The following is a 23,732-nucleotide window of genomic DNA, read 5'->3' as shown; positions in this document are numbered from 1 at the left end:
TAATATATAATATTATGTACAGAGGATTTTTTTTATACAAAACATTTATTTTCCCAATCAGTTTTATTTTTTTTTCAATTTTTGAAAGTTTTAGGTATATTATTATTATTAAACGACTACTACGCGTATAATACCTATACAGTACCTACGTAGATTAAACAGTTACGTAAATACATATACGTGTATAAAAGATACTTAGTAGTTAGCAAACAGCTCACAGCTGAGTAATAATAATCTGATCGAAATACTATTACGATTACATTGGGGAGACATAAAAGGTACAGATAAACACAGTCTAGTATCGTAATAATTCATAATATAATATTATAATTTCTTATACTTTACAAAATTTATTGGTACCTACTATATGTATATATCTATTAATCTAAACTTGAATAAGTCAAAAATAATAATTTATACAGATACAGTTGATTCAATAATTTAAAATAAATAAAATATATAATATTCTTAAATTTTTTCAAAATATAAAAAGTATAAAACCTTATAATAATTAAAATAAAACAAAAATAGTATTTTTTATAACTAAATAAATAATTTCAATTCTATATACACTTTTCAACAATACAAAAATTGCCTAAAAAATAATTTACTATCTCATATTACATTAAAAAAAAAATCACCATTTGTTATGTATAGAATCCCATTTCTGATCAGCCGTTTTTTCAAGAAAAACGAATATCAAATTAAAGTAATCATATTATTATATACCTATCTAAATTCTAAATATCTAATATTTGTTATTTGTATATTTATAAATTATGAATATTATATTTTTAATCGTAATTTTAAAAACAATATGTTTATTATACGCTATATATAGTATAATATTATATTGCACTCAAAATACTTAATAATAATTACGTCAAATCACGTAGTAACGTAATATCTTATAAAATAAATTATAGCTTAGATAATATCTATAATATGTGTGGGTATGACGTATATACCATAATATTATTTTTACACTCAAAGTAGGACATTAATTGAATACATTTTTATTCAAACAATCATCTAGATAAAATCGAATACATTTTTTGAAATTATTTGAACAGTTTTTAAATACAATTAGACAGGTATTCATGTAAAACAATTATGTTTAAACAATTTTTCGAATAATGTCTCATTTTAATACATGTTTATTTAGATAAAAATTTTCCTAACTTCATTTACAGAACTAACTCGTTAGACGCGTGAGAACGTTTACTCGGAGAAAAATGCGTATCAACTCGGTTCACGGTTACCTTTATTGATGTAAACTCGACCTGCGATAATCAAAGGTAATAGAAAATCGATTGTAAATTGTAAACTAAGCCCGATAATATTTATCAGTGAAATGTAATGAACTCGACACAATTTTGTTTGGGAATAATAAATAACATACATCTATATCTTTTCACGGACAATACTATTATTGCCAAAAATATAATTAAACATTTAGACAGATCAATTCATTTTTGTATTGGAATTCTGAAACGACGTTTCAGCTGTTTTGTGATTTTTACATAATTGTCATAATACTCATAATTATGGTCGATTTAATGAAATAATTTTTAGAGAACAATGTGAATCACCTCCTCGTGGTGTCCTCTTGGGTATTGCCAAATGGACAAAATATGGTTTTCAACAATATAGGTAATAATAATAAGGTATAAAACCAACGAGAAGATTCGACGGGTCATATTTTTCTATTCGAGTGGAGTTTACATAATATCAATAATTTTTATTTGAAAAATATCGGGTCGAGTTTACAAATGCCAAATTCGCGGGGAGGGGTAGACGTATCGTCACGGATAGTAGCCCAACGAGTTTTCAATGCCACACTTGAAAAACGACGACAGGACGTCACCGTCGTGGACGGAATGTCGCCTGGCGGCCGGCTTCGTCTGTTGTAGCAGTGGCTGTCGCGCGTGGCCGCCGTACTGGACCCGGCAACCGGCCATGTGCACCGCTTCGGAGCTGTACGACCGCCTGCCCACGCCAGACGAGGCGGCGGCGCGTCGACGACCGTCTGCCACGGGCGCGCAGTCTGGACGGCGGTGATTTTGCCTGCCGCCGCAGCCGCGCGACTTTCGTGGTCCCGCTGAGGCATCGGCCGCGGTGGCCGCGAACAGCGCGTAATCGATGGCGCGAAAGTTGTCGGAACCGCTCGAACCGGACCGGCGGTGATGGTGTTTGGCGCCGCGCGGCGGCTGCGGCCGGCGTTGGTGCACCGCGGACGACGACGAGTACACGGTGGCCGCGGACAGCGACGACGACGGTGACGAAGACGAACCGATCGCCGCGGTCGTGTCGACGCCGGCGTTATTGCCCGGACAGGCCCGGCGCGTCATCTGCAGGTACTCGATGCTCTTGGACGGTTCGATGCCGCATCTGCCACCGCCACTGGCCGCCGGCGACGATTCGTCCCCGGCCATACCGGCGCTGCTGTCGTCGTGTCGTTGCTGCAACAGCATGAGCAACTCGTTCTTCTTCCATGCGGTGCCCGGCGAGTCGGCGCGCGACACGCTCGACTCGGACGCCGCGAACCCGCGGCTCTTGAGCTCGTCGAATATGTTCCGCGGGCGCCGCGGCTTGCCGCAATAACACTTATCGCTGTCCGCGCAGCTATCCGAGTCACAGCTGCACGACACCAGCGACGTCGTCGGGTCCGCCGCGCCGTCACCGCAGTAACAGCATCCGTCGTCGTCCGCCGCGTCGCCTGCGCTACACTCGGAACAGCTAAAGTAACCGCTGGACGCCCGGTGCAGGCAACCGCCTTCGGATGCCGTAGCTGTCCCTCGACCACCTCCGCCGTCACCACCGCTGCCGCGTTTCTTCGACGTCTTCTTGTAGAGCTGCGACGGTTGCTGCAGCAGTTGTTGTTGGAGCTGTTGATGTTGCCGTTGCCGTTGCCGCAACGCCGCGGCCGCGAAAAAGTCACTGTCGTCGGACGTAGACGTACCCGATGCCGTGCGGCCTTTGCTCGCCGACTTACCCGCCGGCCGTTTTCCCGCAATGGCCCGCCGCTGGAATTTCCGTTCCGGTTTCCGGTCCACCGCCGGCCGAACTTCGGCGGATGACCCTGCTACCGCCAAACACGAACATCGATGTCTCCTTTGTTGTTGTTGTTGTTGTTGATTTTGCTGCAGTAGTTGTTGTTTTTGTTTCCGGGACCCTCTGTTCCGGGTTTTGCGCTTGCAAAAGTTCGGCATCAACACGGCACTAATTCGCGACTTTGCCGCCCGCAAGTTCAACGCATCTCGCAGTTTGTCGTTGAGACGTCGCCCGCGACCGGCCGCTTGCGTAGCGACCGCCGGGCGCCGCTTGTTCCGCTTGCGTTTCTGTTCCGTCATTATCGCTTTGGTTCGTTGGTACAGCTCGTCTTTAGTGAGCGTCAATGCCAATTTCATCAGAAACTCCTTGTAAATGGGCTTCAGATCGTTGTACGACATGCCCTCCACGTTGATGATGGCGTTCAGTATGTCGTCCATGTTGTTCAGACCTTCCTGCGCGCGCAACTCGTTAAACATTTCCGAGAAGCCCATAATGCCACTACCGTTGCTCCGGCGTCGGCGCCTGTCGGCCGCGGCCGTCTCGATGCCACAGCCTGCAGCCCGCCTCGAGTACTTGGTGGACGCCAACCCGTTAGAGTTCAGGAAACTCCTGCTCCTGGGTATGGCCACTTTGGTGAGTATGTCGCCGCCGCCTTCCGGACGTTGCTGTCTGGTGCTGCGGGGCTGCACTTCCGCCGCCGAGCCGGCAACGCTGCTACTGTTGCACACGCCCCTCTGAAGCGACGGTGCCTGTCTGACGGTCAACTGGAAAGTCTTGGCGCCACTGCACACCTCGCCGTTGCCGTGGTTACCGTCAGCCGGTACGGACGTCATCGCCGACGAAACGCCACCGCCGTCCGACGTTGCACTGGTGATAGACGACGTGGACGACTTTTTGTTCCTGCGCGGCGGACGGGGCGGTGGTAGAGCAGGAGCCTCCTCCGCCGCGCCGCCACCGCCGGCCACGCTCGAACCGGCCGTACTGCTCATGCTCGTGAACCCGTTTCGCTGTCGGATAACACGTCTGGTCGAGGTGGCGGCCAGTCGTCCGGCTCCGTCGCCGGTTGTCGGCGCGTCCGCGTCCACCGCCACCGCAGCCGAAGACATGGCCGCGACGAGGGCACCGTACAGGTTGGCCGCCATGAGAAGCGCGTCGTTCTCCGTCTCGCACGCAAACCCGTGACACTCGAGCCGCTTGCCGGCCGCGCGCGTGACCACCGCGAACACCGGTGCGTGGTCGCCGGCCGCGTCCAACCGGGCCCTGTCGCCCGGGTCCATGTCCCGGAAAAGCGGCGCCTTGTCCGAGCCGTCGGGATCTGCGATTAGCGGCAGGAAAGCGTACTCGTAACCGGCACCGGCGGCACCTTCTCCGGCGATTCTCCGTTGCGGCGTCGGCGACCGGCGGCGACACACATACTTGAGCGCCGCCCACACGGCGATCGTCGGAAACGCGTTGGTCCGCTGCTCCAGGTCGCCCAGTTCGTTCCTGTAACGGATAGTAAGACCGCCCGCCGATATCTCCAACAGCCCCGAGAAGTCGCGCCGCGTGGCCGTTCGGTCGTTGTCGTCGTCATTGTGATGGTAATAACCGCGGCGGTACAGGTTGTCGCCGCCGCGGTAATGGTGTTGATTTTCCCGGTAACCGAAGTACATGTCTCGGACGGGCTTTTGGAGGCCCTCTAACGAGGATATCTTGCCCGACAGCCCGGCGCACCCTATGTACTGCACGTGGAATTTATTGCTTCCGGTATCCGTCGCCGGCGCTGCCGAGTCCATTGACACGTCGGTATCGAGTTCCGACGAACTGATTTCCGCAAACATCTTTTCGATCTTCTCCTGTACCGTATTCTTGTTGTTGTTGTTGTTGTTGTTTCTATCGCCGGTATCGGCAGCATAACCGTAATCGAAATAGCCGCCGCCCGCACCACCGTAGTGGTTATTGTCGTCGGCCAACGACTTGGTCAAGCGACCGGCGCGGTAGCGGGTCGTCCGCTTTGTGTCACCTGTCACGGAAGCGGTCGTCTTGAACATGCTGTCTATTCGTTTCTTGGACGCAATTGAGCTTGTGTCGTCGCTAAGCAGTGCTTCAGACGCGGCCGCTACCGACGCCGAAAAATCTCCGTCCGCGCCACGCAACCGAAAACTTTCCAGTTCGGTTTTGATGCTCTCGTAAAAATGATGGGCACCCCCGCCGGTTTGCGGGTAATTGTCCATCGCGTAACCACCGTATTCGTCGTTCGGGCGCAACACCATATTCTCTATATTGTCTCGTATGAATTTTGTCGTCGTCGGTCGACACTTCGTCGATCTCAGCTCTGATTTTGAATTTTACCTGAAACCACCAAGATTCCAGTCATTATTATCCGATTATTATAACATATCAAATTATGATTAAATAACTATAATGTGTATATTACAAGTATTTATAGATACAGGCACTCGGGATAGTAAATAGATTTTAAAAATTGAAAAATTATTTTTTTTTATTATTACATTAAATAGTATTTCTTATTTTGTGATATTCTATAATATTTAATACTATGGGTGGGGGCTCCACCCCCACAAATGCATTGTATTATGATTTTGAACGCATACATTAAGTTGAAACTCACACTACGCCACTGGGTATAGTATATATTATATATATGGTTTATATAATTTACTGTTATTGTATTATATTTTTAATATACCAACAATTGTTAATTGTTATATATTTAATATTTTAAATGCAGAATTTAAAAAATTGGAAAGTTGAAAGTTGACAATAACTTTTTGCTTTTGTTATGCATAAATATTATCCATGTATTTATTTATTTATTTTTAACGTCACGAAGTTCAAATATACTGCAGGTATTAGTATAACAGTTGTATTAATAACAACAAAAAAGCTTACATCAAATTAATTAGGTAGAATTTAAAGAAATACTGTTATAAACTATAAATTAGTAATTACTTATATTAGGTATAATGTTTTCTTCGGACGATTTATACGCATTTTATAGTTTCCATAATATATTTTAATTATTATACATCGACCATCAACGCATTTGTAAATTATATGACTGGCCAAAACAGAAAAAATAAGGGCACAGAAAAGAAAACGACATCGCCCCTCTCCTCCCCCAAATGGAACCGCTTGAAGTATAATAAGAGTACGTAATACAGCGTAGTATATTATATACTATTTATATTGCGTGTCAGCATATTATACATATTTCCGTTATATTCCTATGCGGCTGTGCTAGTGCATTACTCGCAACAAAATAACACCATGCAATTATCGATATTGAAAAGTGAAAGAATAATCTACATTGTTCAATTAAAACAGTTTTTATTATTGAGTGTAATTAAAACAATAAAAAACTCGTTAATGTCCATTTAAGTAACGTATTATATTTATAAGATATTTATTAGTACAAAAAAAACTATACCTACTCCTGCAGATTCTATGTACCTTTCAATTAATAACATATATTAGTTACTAATTGCCATATATGACTTATATATAACTAATATTTAATTATTGTTTAATAGTTTTGCGAAAAAAAATAAGCACTATGTGGGTTTACGAGTTGTTTACATTTCTCCACAAACGTTTAGGTAATAGATTTATAATTAAATGAATTAAATTAATAAATTGACCCAGCTGTTTTAAACGATACATACATTTTAAATTATGCACCACATAATTATTCGCGAAATACTTATCAGTTATCACTAATTAAAATAGTAACGGACAACGATCATAAATTGAAATTATATAATGGTAATGTAATAGCTGCTGATCTTATTATAAGTTGAAAAATATACTTTTTATTATTATTACGATTACCGTAATCTTTATACGATTATCTTTATAGGTGTTTAATTGATTAAAAAACACTTAAATATAATTATGATTTTATAATTGATCTTACCAATAGTATATAGTTAATTAAGAAAAACAATTCGTAATAATAATACCTACGTGGACTATGACCATATAATCCAAATATTCATAAGGCTATGTGAAATTGTGAAAATTATTAATATAGTATTTATTAAATACTAACAACTCTGAACTCATCTCTATTATTAAAGAAGTTATGAATGTCATATCATGTATAAAATATGCCTCATATTCTATTTTTCTAGTTTTAAATTACAGATATTAAATTTCAAGATGTAAATGGGGCGATCCTCGAGTCATTATGGGGGGGGGGGGATCGGCGTGGCCGATAATAGGGATGTTGACCCCCCGGAAGGTCTATGAACTAATAAGTTAGCAAGATGCTTTGATGTAGGGCCTTCTAATTTAGAAAAAAAATTAAACATTAAGTACTACAAGAATGTATAAGAATATAATATAATAATATTTTTCTTATCTTATTAATTAACGTTTCTACAAAGTAATCGACGACAAATAAAACAAATAATGGAGTGTACATTGGTTTATTTTCTTCTGTTTGTTAAAATTATTATGAAAAGAAACGTTGACACGAGTCTTCGTGTTGTTTATAAAAGAAATAATTTCGAGTGCATCAGGCATTATATTGAATTGAATTAATTGAATTGTGTGATTATAGTTCGCACACCGGTCATCATTATAAGACCATGAAATCAATTTTTCGTCAAAATAAAACTAGGCCTCGATGCGGTTTGATATAATTTGAACGTTTTCGTTGAAAAATAAACGAATTTATAAAAGAAAAAATCGAAAAAAATCGTTGTAATGTCATATGCATGGGTAATATATTTTATGTTTATGCGGACGATTATATATATATAATGGAATATATAGCTGCGGGGGTTTGAAAATTGGGTCAAAAACTCAAAAACATTCCCCGAAGACACGTGATTTGAAGCGAACGTTATATTCGGTATTTGTTTAAGCGCATTTTAGTACCTGTAGGTATAAAAAGATGGACATATCCGTATAATATGTCTATATACCATAAGGCATTATAGCTATTAAGATTGTTAATTTATTGTGCACAGTAATTAAGGTTAACAATAATTTCGTAGAATTCGGTGCAAATCATAAGTCGTCCGTCCGACTCTAGAGTTTAAATAGACAGTTTGTAAAAGCAATTAGGATTTAGGTACCTTTATGCATATATTACGTATAATACGCGTTACACAGACGCTTGATTGATTGGATAATCGTTTCAGCGCAAACATATACATAAATAATGTCGATATCGTGGCGTTTCTCTGCGGTACAGCTGATTCCTTCGTTTTCAATAATAATCACAGTACAGCATAATATTCGTGTTCATGTTAATTATTGTATAGACTGTACAGTCCAATTTTGCTTTTGGCCAAGTAATATAATAATATACAAATACATTAAAAAAAAAAAACATTATAATTTATAATAGTATAATAACCATTCTACAAGTATAGAGGTATAGGTAATATTACAAACACTGTTTAATGTTTAATGGATCTATAATACATATTAATCAGACGAGTTTTTAACTACCGACCATTTACCAAATAAATTATTATAATTTTTTCAACTAATAGAAATATTTTTTTTAAACTTAGTATTATATTAATAGATCATAAATATATATTCACCTTATTACTCTAAAAATATTTAAATAGTAGTCTATTATAAGAAGCACATAATTTATTCCTTGATAATTATTTTACGAATAATACTGCGGTTTTGAATAAAATACAAGCACAGAAACTCTTACGATGAAATTTCGAAGAAATTAAAACTATTAAATAAACGCACCCGCCGCGAAACTCCTCTAGACGATATCAGCTATATAGCAACTATTATTTTTTCATTGTATTTTTAAACGGTAAAATACATTATTACTGATGTATAAAAAAAAAACCACAAAAATACTGATGAAGTTGTCACTAACCCATATTCTATTGTAAGTCTTACGATAGACTAAATTTTATGTTATTGTGAGGTAAAGTTATTGCTGCCGTTTTATAGCAAAAAATAAACAGCCATTCTCCGCATGTGGGCAGGTCGTTGAAATAACGGGTTATAATTAATTTGTAAGCAGCTGTCGCGATTATTATCGATGTAAAGAGTAAAGACGCTAAGATGTTATTGCTTTAATATTATTTTATTTGACACCTGTTGAATTTATAATTACCTACTTGGTATTATGAGTAAACCATGTGTATATTGTATACACAATGATTATTAATTCTATCATTTATAGATATGTACCTACAATGATTTACTATATTAAGTGCAATATTACCTATGATAAAAACTGTTGCACTAATTATATAATAAGATATTTTATTATTTTTTAACTAAAAAATAAACACACTAAGCTAAACGGGATTTATTTAAATATATGATGATATAATAATATGATTTAACGGAAGGTATTTCACTTAAATAGTAAGTCTACTTTTAATATGGCTTCTAATAAGTCAGATGACACGATAATAAAGCCTATTGCGTATTTAAAATGTATATACATAGCACGCTCGATTTAATCAATTGTAATAATTGTCAAGAAGATGATACAACAGTGAACAGTTCAACACAGGCTAAGGAGCAGACACACACAGTTAATCAAACACAGAAATGCGCAACATAAATACAAAAATTGACGAGGACATAAACTAAACGTCAGACTACATAGCAAGTACGGAAGCCAACAAATTTACGATTGGTTAACCAATAAACCGATTTTCCAAATAAGCATAAAGGCGGACTGGAAGAGTTGAAAATAAAATATTTTGTGACTTCCGAGGACGACACAGAAAACAACCTCCTGAAACATATCAGTTGCAACCTTAGATCAAATACTATGGTTCATGGTTGTAATTATTATGCGTAGTTATACCGAATTGTGCTCAACATTATCCCCACCGCCTTCAAAATTTCACGGTACACGACCGATATACGTATAATACCGTATGCTCAGGATCAATTACCGCGTATTAGTTTAACGTTATCAGTCGTAATAAACAACCGGCTAGTTCCGAGCATCCGCATTTCACTGCATTTGTATCGAGTACCGTGACATTTTGAAGGTGATGACGATAATGCTGGACGCTAATACGCAGTTCAATAAAGGTGCCAATATACAAAACACAACTACATCCCTAGTATATTATGATCCAAAGGAAAGACGATCGTGAACATATATTTTGAACATCAGCAAGAAATTTGCAAAAGAATTTTGCTTAACGTTATCATTTTACGAATTTCAGACACCTAGGCCCCCCACATCAGTGAATAGAAGATGCGTATTTGTGCATATTGATATACTTAATGTTATAGTGTAAATGGAACAAAACATTCTGTAAAAACCTGATGATGCATTTTCTTTTTACTTAAAAAAGAAATGTTATTTTTCTTTTCTTTTTACCGATATATATATATTAAATCTGCACAGGTACGTATGTTTTTTTTACTAAAATGGAAATATCGAAACCATATGTATACATACTTATCAGTTGTCCACTATTTAGTTTCAATGATAATTATACATAAATAATATTTTATATTTAGCATAATAATATGCTTTCTCACACACAAAATATGTAGGGCTTTTCAAGATAGTTTTTACTGTTATGTTTAATTTAGTTTCAAAAATATTATAATAAACAGCGAACTAAGACATCTATAACCAGCTCCGATCTATATATTACACGGGTCATAAATAACATTCATAATAAATTCATTACATTTATCGAGATTTTTATGTATAATAAAATAAAGTTCTTTTAAGTAGAACACTGTGTTTGTATCACATAACTGCAGTGTTAGTTACAACTTATAATAATAAATAATAATTATCATCAGCTTAATATCCATCATGTACTGTTTCCCAAGCGTTTTTGTGTCATCGAATGTTGTGTGTTAGATCTTTAATGGTATACAGAATTTTTGAATGACGAGCCATTGACAGGTTAAACGTTCGAACAGTAATCTGTTTGAAAAATAATTTGTATGTACAATATATATTTAGGTAATAAATAGCATTAGTTTACTTTAAACTTTAATTGGACTTAAACATTTCCAAACTAACCCGATTATTATTGATTAATTGATAATCAAAAGAAACAAAGATAGGTATAGGTAATATATAGATAGCAATTATTATTTTCTGTGCATAATACAATTTAAAAAATATTTATTTTAATTTCAGCTATTATTTATACCATGAACCAATTTACATCGTTGTATGGTATGCGGTATACCTACAGTTAATAAAAACAATATATTATGATAAATTATACCTAATAATTAATAATATAATGTATGCAATGTTTTTGGTATAGACAAGTTCAATATACTGTACTTATATACTACTAATAGAAAAATAAATTACTTATATTAATTTAAATTAATTAAGATATATCCTTAGGAACAGAGGCTGATATACAGTTTTACTTAGAATCATTTTTTGCATGCAATGATTTATCATCAAATTAAAAATTAATACATCCCTATAACATTGATGAAGATATAATCAGTTACCTGCACTCGAAAACTTAACCTGTTTTTTTTTAATATTTTAATTTAAAGTATAACCCATTGAATTACTAGCTATTGATATAATTGTGTCTCAGGAATTTTTAATATCAATTAATATTAAACAAAATGAACCAAATGTTGAAAGGTGCCTGTAATATTACTGGTTTCAACTTTTCAAGCATGTGCATTAGCGATGATTTTTATATTCTACAAAATTGTTATTAGCCCTTTTCGCATTTCAATTGTTTTAAACATTTTTAATGTTAAAATTGATAGTTATTTAAATTACATTTTTTTTAGCTATTTTCACCTAATAGATACTTATTGATTATTTTGAGTACTTAAATATTGCTAACACTATCTTAAATAATTATCTTATACATTTCCTTTCGCTTTATCATATTTTTAATTGAATAATTATTCATAATATTTTCGCATTATTTGGTACCTACTCGTTTTAATTTGTTAAAAAAAAAGAAAAAAAGATTTATTAAAATATATTAATGTTAATGATCATTTTAAAAACTGAAATTCCCTGTTTCGCAAGCGGCTCTAAATATGGTTGGCTATTGGTTAATATTGTTTTACACATTACACACAAAATGTTAATATGCTTCTATACTACATGATTGAACTACTGTTATTGATTATTATGATTTAACTATTATAATGTATTAATATATAATAGTTTAACTATCATGCAATATAATAATTGATTTAAAATTAATTAATGATTATAATATAGTCCCACCACAACAAGCCTATAAAATGTATAGTCTATCATTGTACATAAGGTTCAGATTGGATTTGTGCAGTCCTTTCAAATGTAACCAGATCGGACAGGGGCAGCATGAGTACAGCACAATACGACCTTTCTACGCATGTACATAATATAATAGGCATTAATAGCTAATGTTTGTATATTTGCAGTCGATTATATTATTAGAACACCGCCGTGATCATTTTTTTGTTAAATATAATTTTATTATATGAAATATACTATTATTTATCATCAAAATTTCATAATGTAATATACGATTATACGATAATATATATATATATTATATATGTATTATATGATACTGATTATTTATTATATTATTATATGTACTTTTTAATATTATAATATACCTAATAAAATGTTTTATTTCGTGTTAATTACACATGTTTACGTGTATTTAATTTTTGTTAATATTGTTATAACTATTATAATAAATAAGATAAAACTATACTGATACGTTTGTGATTCCATATTTCTATGTACAAGATATATAATATACCTATATCTTATAAAATATGCAATATTAACCGAGTAATAAGTATTTATAATAGAACACCTGCCAAAATCTGTAAATATAATAGCTGTACATTATTACCTGTGTCCGATTATAATAGTTATAATTATTAAATCTTCTGGAGTAACGGTTGGAAAAACAATAACTCGTTTAGATTTGGCTCTAAATAGACGATGATAGGTTTTTTTTTTATAATAATATAGTATTTTAATACATTTAACCGCTATACGAGTTGTAAAACGTTCAATTATAATAAAATTTGATATTTTAAGCGTCGTTTTATATATATTATATTATACATAAGCGTTTTGACCGTTTTTATGTTTAAAATTCTAATTTAATAGCATATAATAAAACAGTTAAATTATTTTATAATATGTACAATGTACTGCTAGAATTATATATAAATGGGAATATGGGATAATATGAGAACAGAATAAATTTTAGAAAGTGAGGTTTCCGGGATCGACAAAATATATTTCGTACTTAAATGCTATAAAAATAACGTCTTCTAAAATAATCCGATTTTAACCCGCACTCCCGCAGTAAACTGCAATGTAGGTTCCTATTTACAATTATCATATAAAAACTATTTACTATTTTATCGTAATCGAGGTTAATGGTAAAAATAAGTAATGTATCGTTTTACTATATATTAATAATTACCTATCTAATTGTTTATAGCAACAAAATTGTTGAAAAAGTCCTATTTAACAAGGAAAATCACTATGCTTTGTATAATAGGTGTCAAGTGGACCTCATTTTTGAGTAGGTCACTGCAGCAATATTATAATCATGGATATTCTACTAAATTTGAATTCAACGATAAATTATTATAATTATAAATTGTTCACAAAAACGCATTTCGTAATTTCGTCCATATTCGAACCCTTAAAATATCTACAAATAATAATTGTTTTAATATATATATATATTTAATTTTATGGACCAGTATGAACAAGGTACTTATAGGAAACCTTTTAATAATTTTTCAAAAATAAATATAAAACGAAAAGTTATTATGAATTTTTAACTACAAAATACCTTGCATTTTTTTGCAATTTTGATAAATTTGATCAAAATTACAACTTCAAATGCATATAAAAAAAAAAAATTTATCTTGATTCCTGGTGGAATTTTTTATAGAGGTTAAACAATTTCTAATGCCTATAAATACCTCAAAAAGTGTCAAAATATTTTATAAATTTTATCGTAAATAGAAAATGATTATTATAAACATTTGGTTTCAAGAATCTACTGTAATTCGTTTTCGCGTTACACCAATACAACAAAATTGTTTTTGTCGAAAATCGGATTCGCTTAAATATTCCTGTTTTTCTCTTATCTATTTATTTTTATTTTTTCAGATAATAAAAAAAGTATTAGGAATTTATTACTTTGACCCTCTCCCTCACAAAATTCTAATTACATCAAATTTGTTATTATAGTATTACTAATTAACCCCAACGCTTAGCATAGAATCTAAAATGAAACATTAATTTTGATTTTTTTGGAAGCTTAAATTTTTTTTAACAATATGAATACATTTATAAATAATTTTAATTATTGTACTATTCTTCTTTTTTTTTTTTGTTAGTTTTTTTTACAGATTATTTTTATCGATACCTAACTTTATAACATCCAATACGAACGAATGTAGATGAAAACTCCCATATCGCATCAAAGCAATGAAAATAATATTATATATTACGAGAAAATATGGAATACGAGAAAAACCTTATGATGTGGTACGAATTAAGTGCTAGAATTTGGTCCGTGAATAACGGTTTACAGACTGCAGAGTTGGGATAAATCCGGTGGTTTATGAAGCAACATATTATTATTCATTGTTGTCATTTTGTTTTTTTTATATAATATTTACAAAATATATTTTTTTATATGATAACCGTTACATAGCGATTTACAGCACTGTATATTATAATATAATATACCTATTTACTATTTGCTACTACATAATAATAAATATATATTAACTATTTACGTACCTAACTATTTATAGTTATAGGAACCTGGAGCATATAGTAGCGGTTTCTATAGAGTATAAGTTATATTTTTGGTATATGTAAGTCTACAAAAATGAATTTTGTAATCATACAAAACATAATAAGTGTACATTTTCACTTAGTTAATTTGTAGATATTATAAGTAAAATTAAAAAGTCTATTAGGTTTATGTATATCATTTTTGTTCAAAATCGCAAATGGTCATTTTTTTTATCAAATAGAAAGCCATTCAATCAAAAATATTCAAATAATCTCCTAGCTACCCTGAAATAAAATTCTAACTAATTGTAATCCCTACACCAGTTATAATATCTAGAATTATTTGAATATTTGTACACTTTGAAATATTATTATTTCAGTGTTAAGATATGTTGAATAGTTTACAAATAAAGGTTATCCTGATATTTAGTGACAGCAACTGACGAGATAATCGTTGAAAATGTCAAATGTTATACGATGTTATCATGCATAATATAATAGCCAAAAATTATTACAGTATCTACCTATAATTGGACGGTATATTATGATTTATGACAGTCGTCAAAAAAAAAAAAAAATGATACTATACCGTTCTACTACATAGTTTATTTATTTCTCGACATATTTCCCAATAATTTGCAGTCATTTTCATAGTGATATATAGCTCATTAACCGCGATGATATTACTATAACTTATTACGTTTACAAAATGTTTATAAATTCAACGTTTCCATATACGTGACACGATATGTGACCATGTATTATATTAACCAATTTATTATTTGAGACAAGTTTATACAATAAATATACGACGTAGACGCGCGAGTATAGACATATAATATTATATAGGTATTATGCTATTTGGTTGTTATACTCTGCGTGTCGAAAAAAAAAATGTAATGAAAAAAATTGAAAAAAAACCCGCTTATTGTAACCGAGTAATATTAAACATTTTCCACGGCCTTGTCTTCGATACCGATGCAGCACCACATTATTATTATTATTATTATAATAAATAATAATATTATCTATTGGCACAAACAAAGTTACGTTATGGAGTAGGCGTATCATAAATGTATATATATATATATATATATATATATGTATAGTTATTATATACATATGAAATTATTTATATATACACACATACATACACATTTGAATATATATATACATACCTATTTGGTGAACGGTGGATTTTTATACATTTTAGAGGGAAGCAATTTCTAAAACCACCGCGTCGGTATATTATAATGCACCGTTTTTACCTGTGAAATAACATCGTCGCGTATATTATACGCAGGAAAACATTTTTAACATAATGCATCGTCGCGAGAATATCTAGAAAATCGAACTAATTGGCCGTGAGTAAATGGGTGGGTACCCGTGAAAATGGACCGGCTGTGTACGTTATTATTGTTACAGTGTGTATAACGTAATAGTATTGCTTACAGTATAACGTTGTCTTTGTTTACGTGTCTTCTTATTTCCGTGTATAATTATGTATTATACTTTATACTGATATGTACCTACGTACAAGATGATTCACACCAATTAGCGTGCTTAACCGGTCTCTTTGATACTTTAATATAATAATGAATGATGTATTTATTTTGAATTTTTAAATTATTTTAGTATACTTTCAGATACATGCTTTTATTTTTTTGACAGAAGCTCGATTTGTGTAAAACAAAATATTTTTAAAAAATTGTCAGAAATTAACAGAAAAAAAAATAATGATACCATTTGGATCACAGCAGTATGAAAATATGATATTTATGTATTATACTAAAATAAGAAGTTGAATAAATGTATAATCAAAGGAAAACGAGGACGAGAATTCTTGATAAATCTATCAGTATATAACCGCAAGTCCGCAAATAAATATGTACAAGAACTTTACTGCAATTGTATACTTGTACCACCGCCAACGATGGCTTTTGATGATTTTCAATATTTCATAACGAAATTATTATTCTCCGTGATCATATAAATCGTTGTATTATATGATTCGATTCGAAGATTCAACAATAAAATAATATTGATAATAAGTGATGGTTTTACATATAAATATGCACAAAGTTCATACGATTTATTATTAACCTATTGGTACCAATAATAATAACATCATAAAAAAATCTTCAAATTATTTTTCGTTTAATTGAAATTATTGCATGGACGATTAATCAATATAAAATCCTAAATTAGAAAATATGGCAAATAAAATACGATATTAGGTTCACTGATGATTTTACACGAATACAATACAATATTTATGTATTATAATAGGAGCATTATTCTATTGTTTAAAAATTAAAACGTATATAGAAGCGCATAAACATAATTTACTTTTTATAGGTTAACGAGCTACGATGACAATTTGTTGAATATCCGAGTGTTTGTGAAGTAGTGACATAGAGAGCAAACAGAATGAAGAAACGGCCAGTGAATCAACAGTGCGCTAATTATGTCAAGTAATTTACCATAAAATGGTACGTAGTGGTCGAAAGGAGATTTGACTCATCCGGTGGCGGTGGTCAGCCGCCTTCTATTGAGATCATCCGCCGTGGAGACGACACTTAAGGTCATGGTACAGTGATATTTGCCTAAATTGTGGTTGCATACCACAGTATTACTGCTCTTTAAGTTTATTTCGAAGACGAAACATGTAACATTTTATACATGTTCTTGAATCTTGAACATTTTTACTCTATTTTATAAGATATCATTTAAACATAACGATATTCATCACCGTGAATAGATAGTGCGAGTCATGGCATGTGAGCCAAATATAAACCAACTAATACTGTCTTAAAAATAAAAATCAATAATCATACAACTAATAAACAAGGAGATCCATATAGATCATACAAAAAATAAAATCTTCATAATATAAATATATAGACGATAGACAACATTGTAGTGTTTTTAAAATAAATAAATTATCAGGTTTGAAAGGAGATTGTTTGATTTTCTGAATAATATATTTGCCTACATAATATATATAGTTATGTCGAATAAAATCAACTGTACAAGTTATACTTATTTTTATTGACGACTTTATCATTTGACGGCAATGATTATTAATATAATATATTGTATAGCTACTAGCTAGTACCTACAAGTACAATACATATTACATGTATACTGTTAAGAAAGTTTTTAAATATTACAAACTTTTACAGTTTTACGTATATGTGCAGTTTTGTTTATGCGAGTAAATGTATATATTCTATACATTATATTATATTATTATAATTCGATATAGGCTCACAGTAAATATTTTTATTCAAGTGCATATTAATTTCAAACACATGATCCCTTAAAACTACAAATATTTTACAGGTATTGATATACATGTAAAAATTATTATTTCGATAATTACATTCAATATCTAATATTTAATAGGCAAACTGAATAAAGCTCATATGAGTCATATCTATTGTAAAATATTACATTATCTATTCATATTATTTTCCTAATACATTTTCTACGGAAAACACGACAATTTTTATCGTCTGTACTTATTTATCAGTTTATCAACAACCAAATTTGTCAATCAACAAAATTTAAAAAAAATTTTAAATATTTTTTGGGTTTGATTTCAGTTGAAAAAAATTATTTATTTATTTAAATTTATTTACTTAGTATTAAATTACCTAATTATAAGTACCTACTTGATTTGAGTGAAGGGATCTAACTCCCCCTCACTATTTGTACCAATATTTTATGTATATTAATATTATACATGGAACTACTGTACTTAAATGTCAACCATAAAATAACTATTTTTTTTTCTTGTGATGGGAACAATTACTCGTACTATAGGTAAGTTTTTCAGTAAATATTAAGACGAATCATATAAAGAAAAAGTATCGTGTAATACGACGTTTGTTTGTATGTTATTATTTATCTTTACATCGCGAACTCGTATACCCATAAAGTACCCATATAAGACATATGTATACAAAATGTAGGTATACTCAAGACCTAAACTACGCCATATTATACATACTGGATTATTATTTGTATACCATTTATACCTACTCGTATAGCATAATATAATAATATTATTACTATAAGTGTAGTAAGTAAAGACGTATATAGTGACACATACACATGCGTTCACTTTATATAGCTTAGAGCACTAACGGTACCTATCACACGCATCATCATCCACCGCTATCGTTCATATATAGTGGCAATATCGCGAAGTTGCCCGTGTGGTTGTATGGCGCTGTGCCGCTGTATGTACACTTTTTTATCCTGTATGATAAATGATCATAATATTAATAGATTGTGAATAGTAGAATTTTAATTCTGTGATAGTACTGTATAGTCTATATTAGTACCTGTCTAATCAAATACCCCGTATCTAATACATACATTTTACGTTAAACTCAGCCACAGTCTTCAACTGCACATAAAAATGAGACCTGTACCGGTTTAACAAATAATAATATTATATTATTATAGTATTTTACTGATAAGTTATAACCAGTATTAGAACCACTGGATTTTGGGACAAGTCACTACAGCAGGTTATATATTTTACGTGTTTAATTATACACGTACAGGTCAGGTATACCATAATACTGTTTTCAATGGTCCAGATGATTCGAATGTGGGTCACTGGGGTTAGACACTTATACGAGTTTATTTAATAATAATACGCATGTTAATGCGGTAGTCTACATATTTAAAAATGTACAGAACACGTAGTCATTACTTATATATAATATATATATAGTATATATGCACAGTATAAATATATTCTATTTAAAAGATGTTATTTTCAATAACAAACACATGGAAATATACTATAAATTATAATGGCATTACAAACTTAATGTACCCCGACGACTCCGGCTTAATTTTAACAACCGGACGTCACGACATTCCATTGGACTAAACTCCGAACAAATAATATAGTTAATATAAATAATATAATATATTGCGTTTGACTTCTTCCGTTCTTCGAGTATCTACTATTTCTCGTGCACCGTATACACAGACAACGAGTCAACGAATTATTTGACGTAGTATTTTAATTAAAATTATAAACAGGGCGATGATCTTCCAAGCATACTCAATTCTTTATTTTCTTCAATAACTTTATTATTGAAGTATAAACTAAGGAAATGTGTATACTTGATTTTAGTATTGGCTGGTAACATAAAAGTAACCAAGTATCTATTATTCTAGATTTTTAAATATACAGCAAGTATGTATAATACAATATTTTTGTAATTATACCTATTGATAATATTTACTTCAAAATATAATAAAATATAATAAAAAACTCTAATTTTTTAAGGATTCATAAGTCTCTAGTGCAGTTGTGTACCTCTTTAGTTACGCCAAGGAGCGTATAATACCTATTGGTCAATCAAATTTATCAAAATCAAATGTCATTGAATTTAAGTGAAGTTTAATTTTATTTAAATTTCTTATAATATTTTAATTTACTAATAAATTGTGTCTCAATTCGATTACTCAACAAAAATATTTCTATTTTTAAAACTTTATATACCTGACTATCTTAAATTAGTAACTTATTTATTAAAAAAGTAGATACTAGAATTATTCTATACCTATGATAGGTGTCTGCAGAATTTTTTCACAGGAGATGCCAGTAGTACAGTACATATATTTCAAAATAGCTCAATTTTAACTCCCTTCAAAAAGGCATAAATCAACATTTTTTTAGAATTAATTTTCACACAATTACAAAGTTCACAAAATAATTGTCAATATATGTATATATTATAATCTAACCTATGCCACAGCCCACGACATATCCGGCACCCTCCTCCTCTCGTGAATACTATTTGTACTATATAGTGGTATTATACTTTTAATTATACGCACATTATAAGTATGTATTTATAAGTATGATTTATAAGTATGTATTTTAAATTTTAATATCTTTGAGATTAAAGCATATTTAACAATCTGGAAATATATTTTAGGTTAAATTTAGGTATAATAGGTATATATAGGTTAAACATATTTTATTAACTGTTGTTTTTAGTATAATGACTGGACGACTGGTGATTATAAGATAATGAACTTAAACAACGCGTTGATATTAAAACGATGATACTTCATCTCTATAAAAAGTGTTAGGTGGCCAAACGTAAATTAGACGTTTTTCTATAGTATAAGTACTATCTAATTACTTAGTCATATACCACATCATGTACGAATATAGTATTCATACATTATGTTATTATTATAGTAGGTACTAGACTATTACTTAAACTATATAATTTAGACGACGCAAGCTGAATATAATGTATGTAACTTACGGTGTAACGACTGTTACGTGTATTATTTGCTCGACATACATTATATATTATTATATCACTTTCATAATTGATCTATTTAATTACATATAATATGATCTTTAACTGTTTAATAGGCTATTATAGGCAGGTTAACATGCAGTTTGAATTTAACTATTCAAAAGGTCTTAATGATCAATATTACGACGTAAGTATATCATAATATCTAATACAAACGATGTAATTACTTAAAACAAATTAATTCAAATTTTAATTTTTAGAATTATGTCTATAGGTATTAGAAATTACTTTAAAAAGAATGAAGACAATATTTTAAAATACTATTCTAGTACTTTCTAGAATTAATTATTTGTTTTACAAGAAACATAATTTTTTCCTTAAAAATTGTCCATTTAAAATCCTTACAAAGCAACAAATTTCTAGATTTATTGAAACTTGGATGATATGAGAGAAAAATGGAAGCTCTGAAGATTTGAATATTTTACTAACTAGTAACTAGGTAATATTAACCTGTCAATATTTTATAATTTATAAAAATTGTTCGAGTATAATAATTAATTCTAGATCCAATATTAGGTACACCTATTTTATATATTTTTTTAAATAGTTCAAAGACTATCAAAATTAATATTTATATTAACTTAGGAACAGCTCGTTAGAATTTTGACTTAGATACATCAACATTTTTAAGAAGTCATTTGTTTAATACTTTACAATTACGAGCTATAGATATGTACAGAAAAACATTTTGAGAAATTTAAGGTTATAAATATAAAAAATATAGGTAATAAGAATCTTAACTTATAATATTTAAGTAATAAATGTTTTCGTACAACATTTGGAATGGGAGTTGAACCACCGAAATCACGGCATAGATATCGTGTGCTTGCTATACATAGCTTTTATAAAAATCATAGAATCAAAAATAAATGCAGTCATTATAATATTTTAATTTTTAATACCAGATTAAGCAAATAATACAACGATTGCACTATAACAACATTTTTTATGTAAATAGGTCCTACGATCATATAATAAACATATTATTATAGTCATAAACTCATAAATTAATAATATATTGGTAGAACCAATTATAACATATAGGTACAAGTATATACATAATAGTATCTATGGTACAGATCATAAAAATTAAATTTGAAAATAGGTAAGTAAGTCTTAATCGTCGTATGGTAATATAGGTATATTTATAATAATTAATAAAATATATATTATCTTATTTTAGTATTGCAATATTTATGTACATCAAGAGTTTTGTACTACCTAGCTTATATATTAATAAAATTGTATGAATGTAGGTTCAGTGTAGATAGTTAATACATAATACATAGGTTTTTAGTATTTCATATTTCCGCATAGGTAATAATGTAATATAGATACAAATTACTCATAAATGATAATAGTACTCATTATTATTTTAAGTCGAAATATACAATCTACAATATCAGTAGACATAATAAGCATATGATAATAGAAAAAAAATAGTATGAAATAATACAGACTTTAATAAAGAAGTCACCCAATAATGACACTTTATAACTGGGTTTTCAAAAAGTTATAGAAAGAATATACATTTACATATACATTTACGTACATATTTTTTTAAATTATTCTTTTATTATTGTAAAAGGTCTCTACACCATTTGCGTTTTAAATGTCTAGGAGGGCTACCTGGGATTGTGAGAGAGGAAAGGTTTTTGAGTAGGAGGGAAGGCGGTCGTGGAATCTTTTATAGAAGCGTTTGGCTTCTTCATGGATTGTTTGTAATTTCATGTCTGAGTGGAGAGTACGATTTGAAATGTATGGAGGAGCATTAATTAATTATCTTAGGGCAATACATGGTACTCATTATAAATAAAATATTAATATAATTTTATTATTCTTAATAATTATTAAAAACAGTTTGCAATTAGAAATTATATTTATATATCTATTAGGTAAATAATTATATATATATAGCCATATAGGATGCTTAAAATTAATTTTTAAACTTATTATAAAAAAATTATCAACATTTGAAGACTATTTAAAAATAATTTATTTATTGGACAGAAAAAATTAATAATTATGAAAAACATATTATACTTGAATGTTTTTTGCTAATAAATAGAACTATTATTTTATTATTGTTGTAGCATAATAATATGTATAATGTATTATGATGTATATTTCCTATATCATAAATAATATATATTAACGGTAAAACTGTATAAGTGCAGTGGTACGTAAAGATAAAATAAAACTTGTCCTTGACTTGCACTTACATGTAACGCGTGGACAATGTAGGGTAGCTGCATCGGCGGTGAATCGCAACAGTCATCATCTTCGGTCGATGGTATCACACACAAACACTAGTATATAATGTTTTATCGATGATAAATAAATACTCGTTAGTCGGATGCGCCCGATGATCTCATACGGAACTCTGATATATTATATTATAATATTTTTCTTAATTTTACACTACACGGGATAAATGTATTGTACGTGTACAAACATAATATCATACATATAACTATATTAATGAAACCGGACACTACCGCGACTATCGATCTAACGTTTACGCTCCGACTGACACAACCGGTCCGCGCCGCAGACGCATT

The 23,732-nt window shown here is 31.7% G+C and overlaps 1 protein-coding gene across 1 annotated transcript; it reads right to left on the bottom strand.

Moving 5' to 3' along the window:
- Nucleotides 1–296: 296 nt before the first annotated feature.
- On the bottom strand, nt 297–23,732 carry LOC132921583 (uncharacterized). The gene is made up of 2 exons (XM_060984679.1): nt 23,394–23,732; nt 297–5,385 (listed from the first exon to the last, which is right to left on the bottom strand). The coding sequence occupies exon 2, from the start codon at nt 5,304–5,306 to the stop codon at nt 1,806–1,808; it is 3,501 nt and encodes a 1,166-aa protein (XP_060840662.1). The 5' UTR covers nt 5,307–5,385; nt 23,394–23,732; the 3' UTR covers nt 297–1,805.

This window comes from Rhopalosiphum padi, chromosome 2 (genome assembly GCF_020882245.1).
Source record: "Rhopalosiphum padi isolate XX-2018 chromosome 2, ASM2088224v1, whole genome shotgun sequence".
NCBI classification, from domain to species: domain Eukaryota; kingdom Metazoa; phylum Arthropoda; class Insecta; order Hemiptera; family Aphididae; genus Rhopalosiphum; species Rhopalosiphum padi.
Note: the sequence above shows the minus strand (reverse complement) of the source record. Positions and strands in the feature narration are given on the sequence as shown.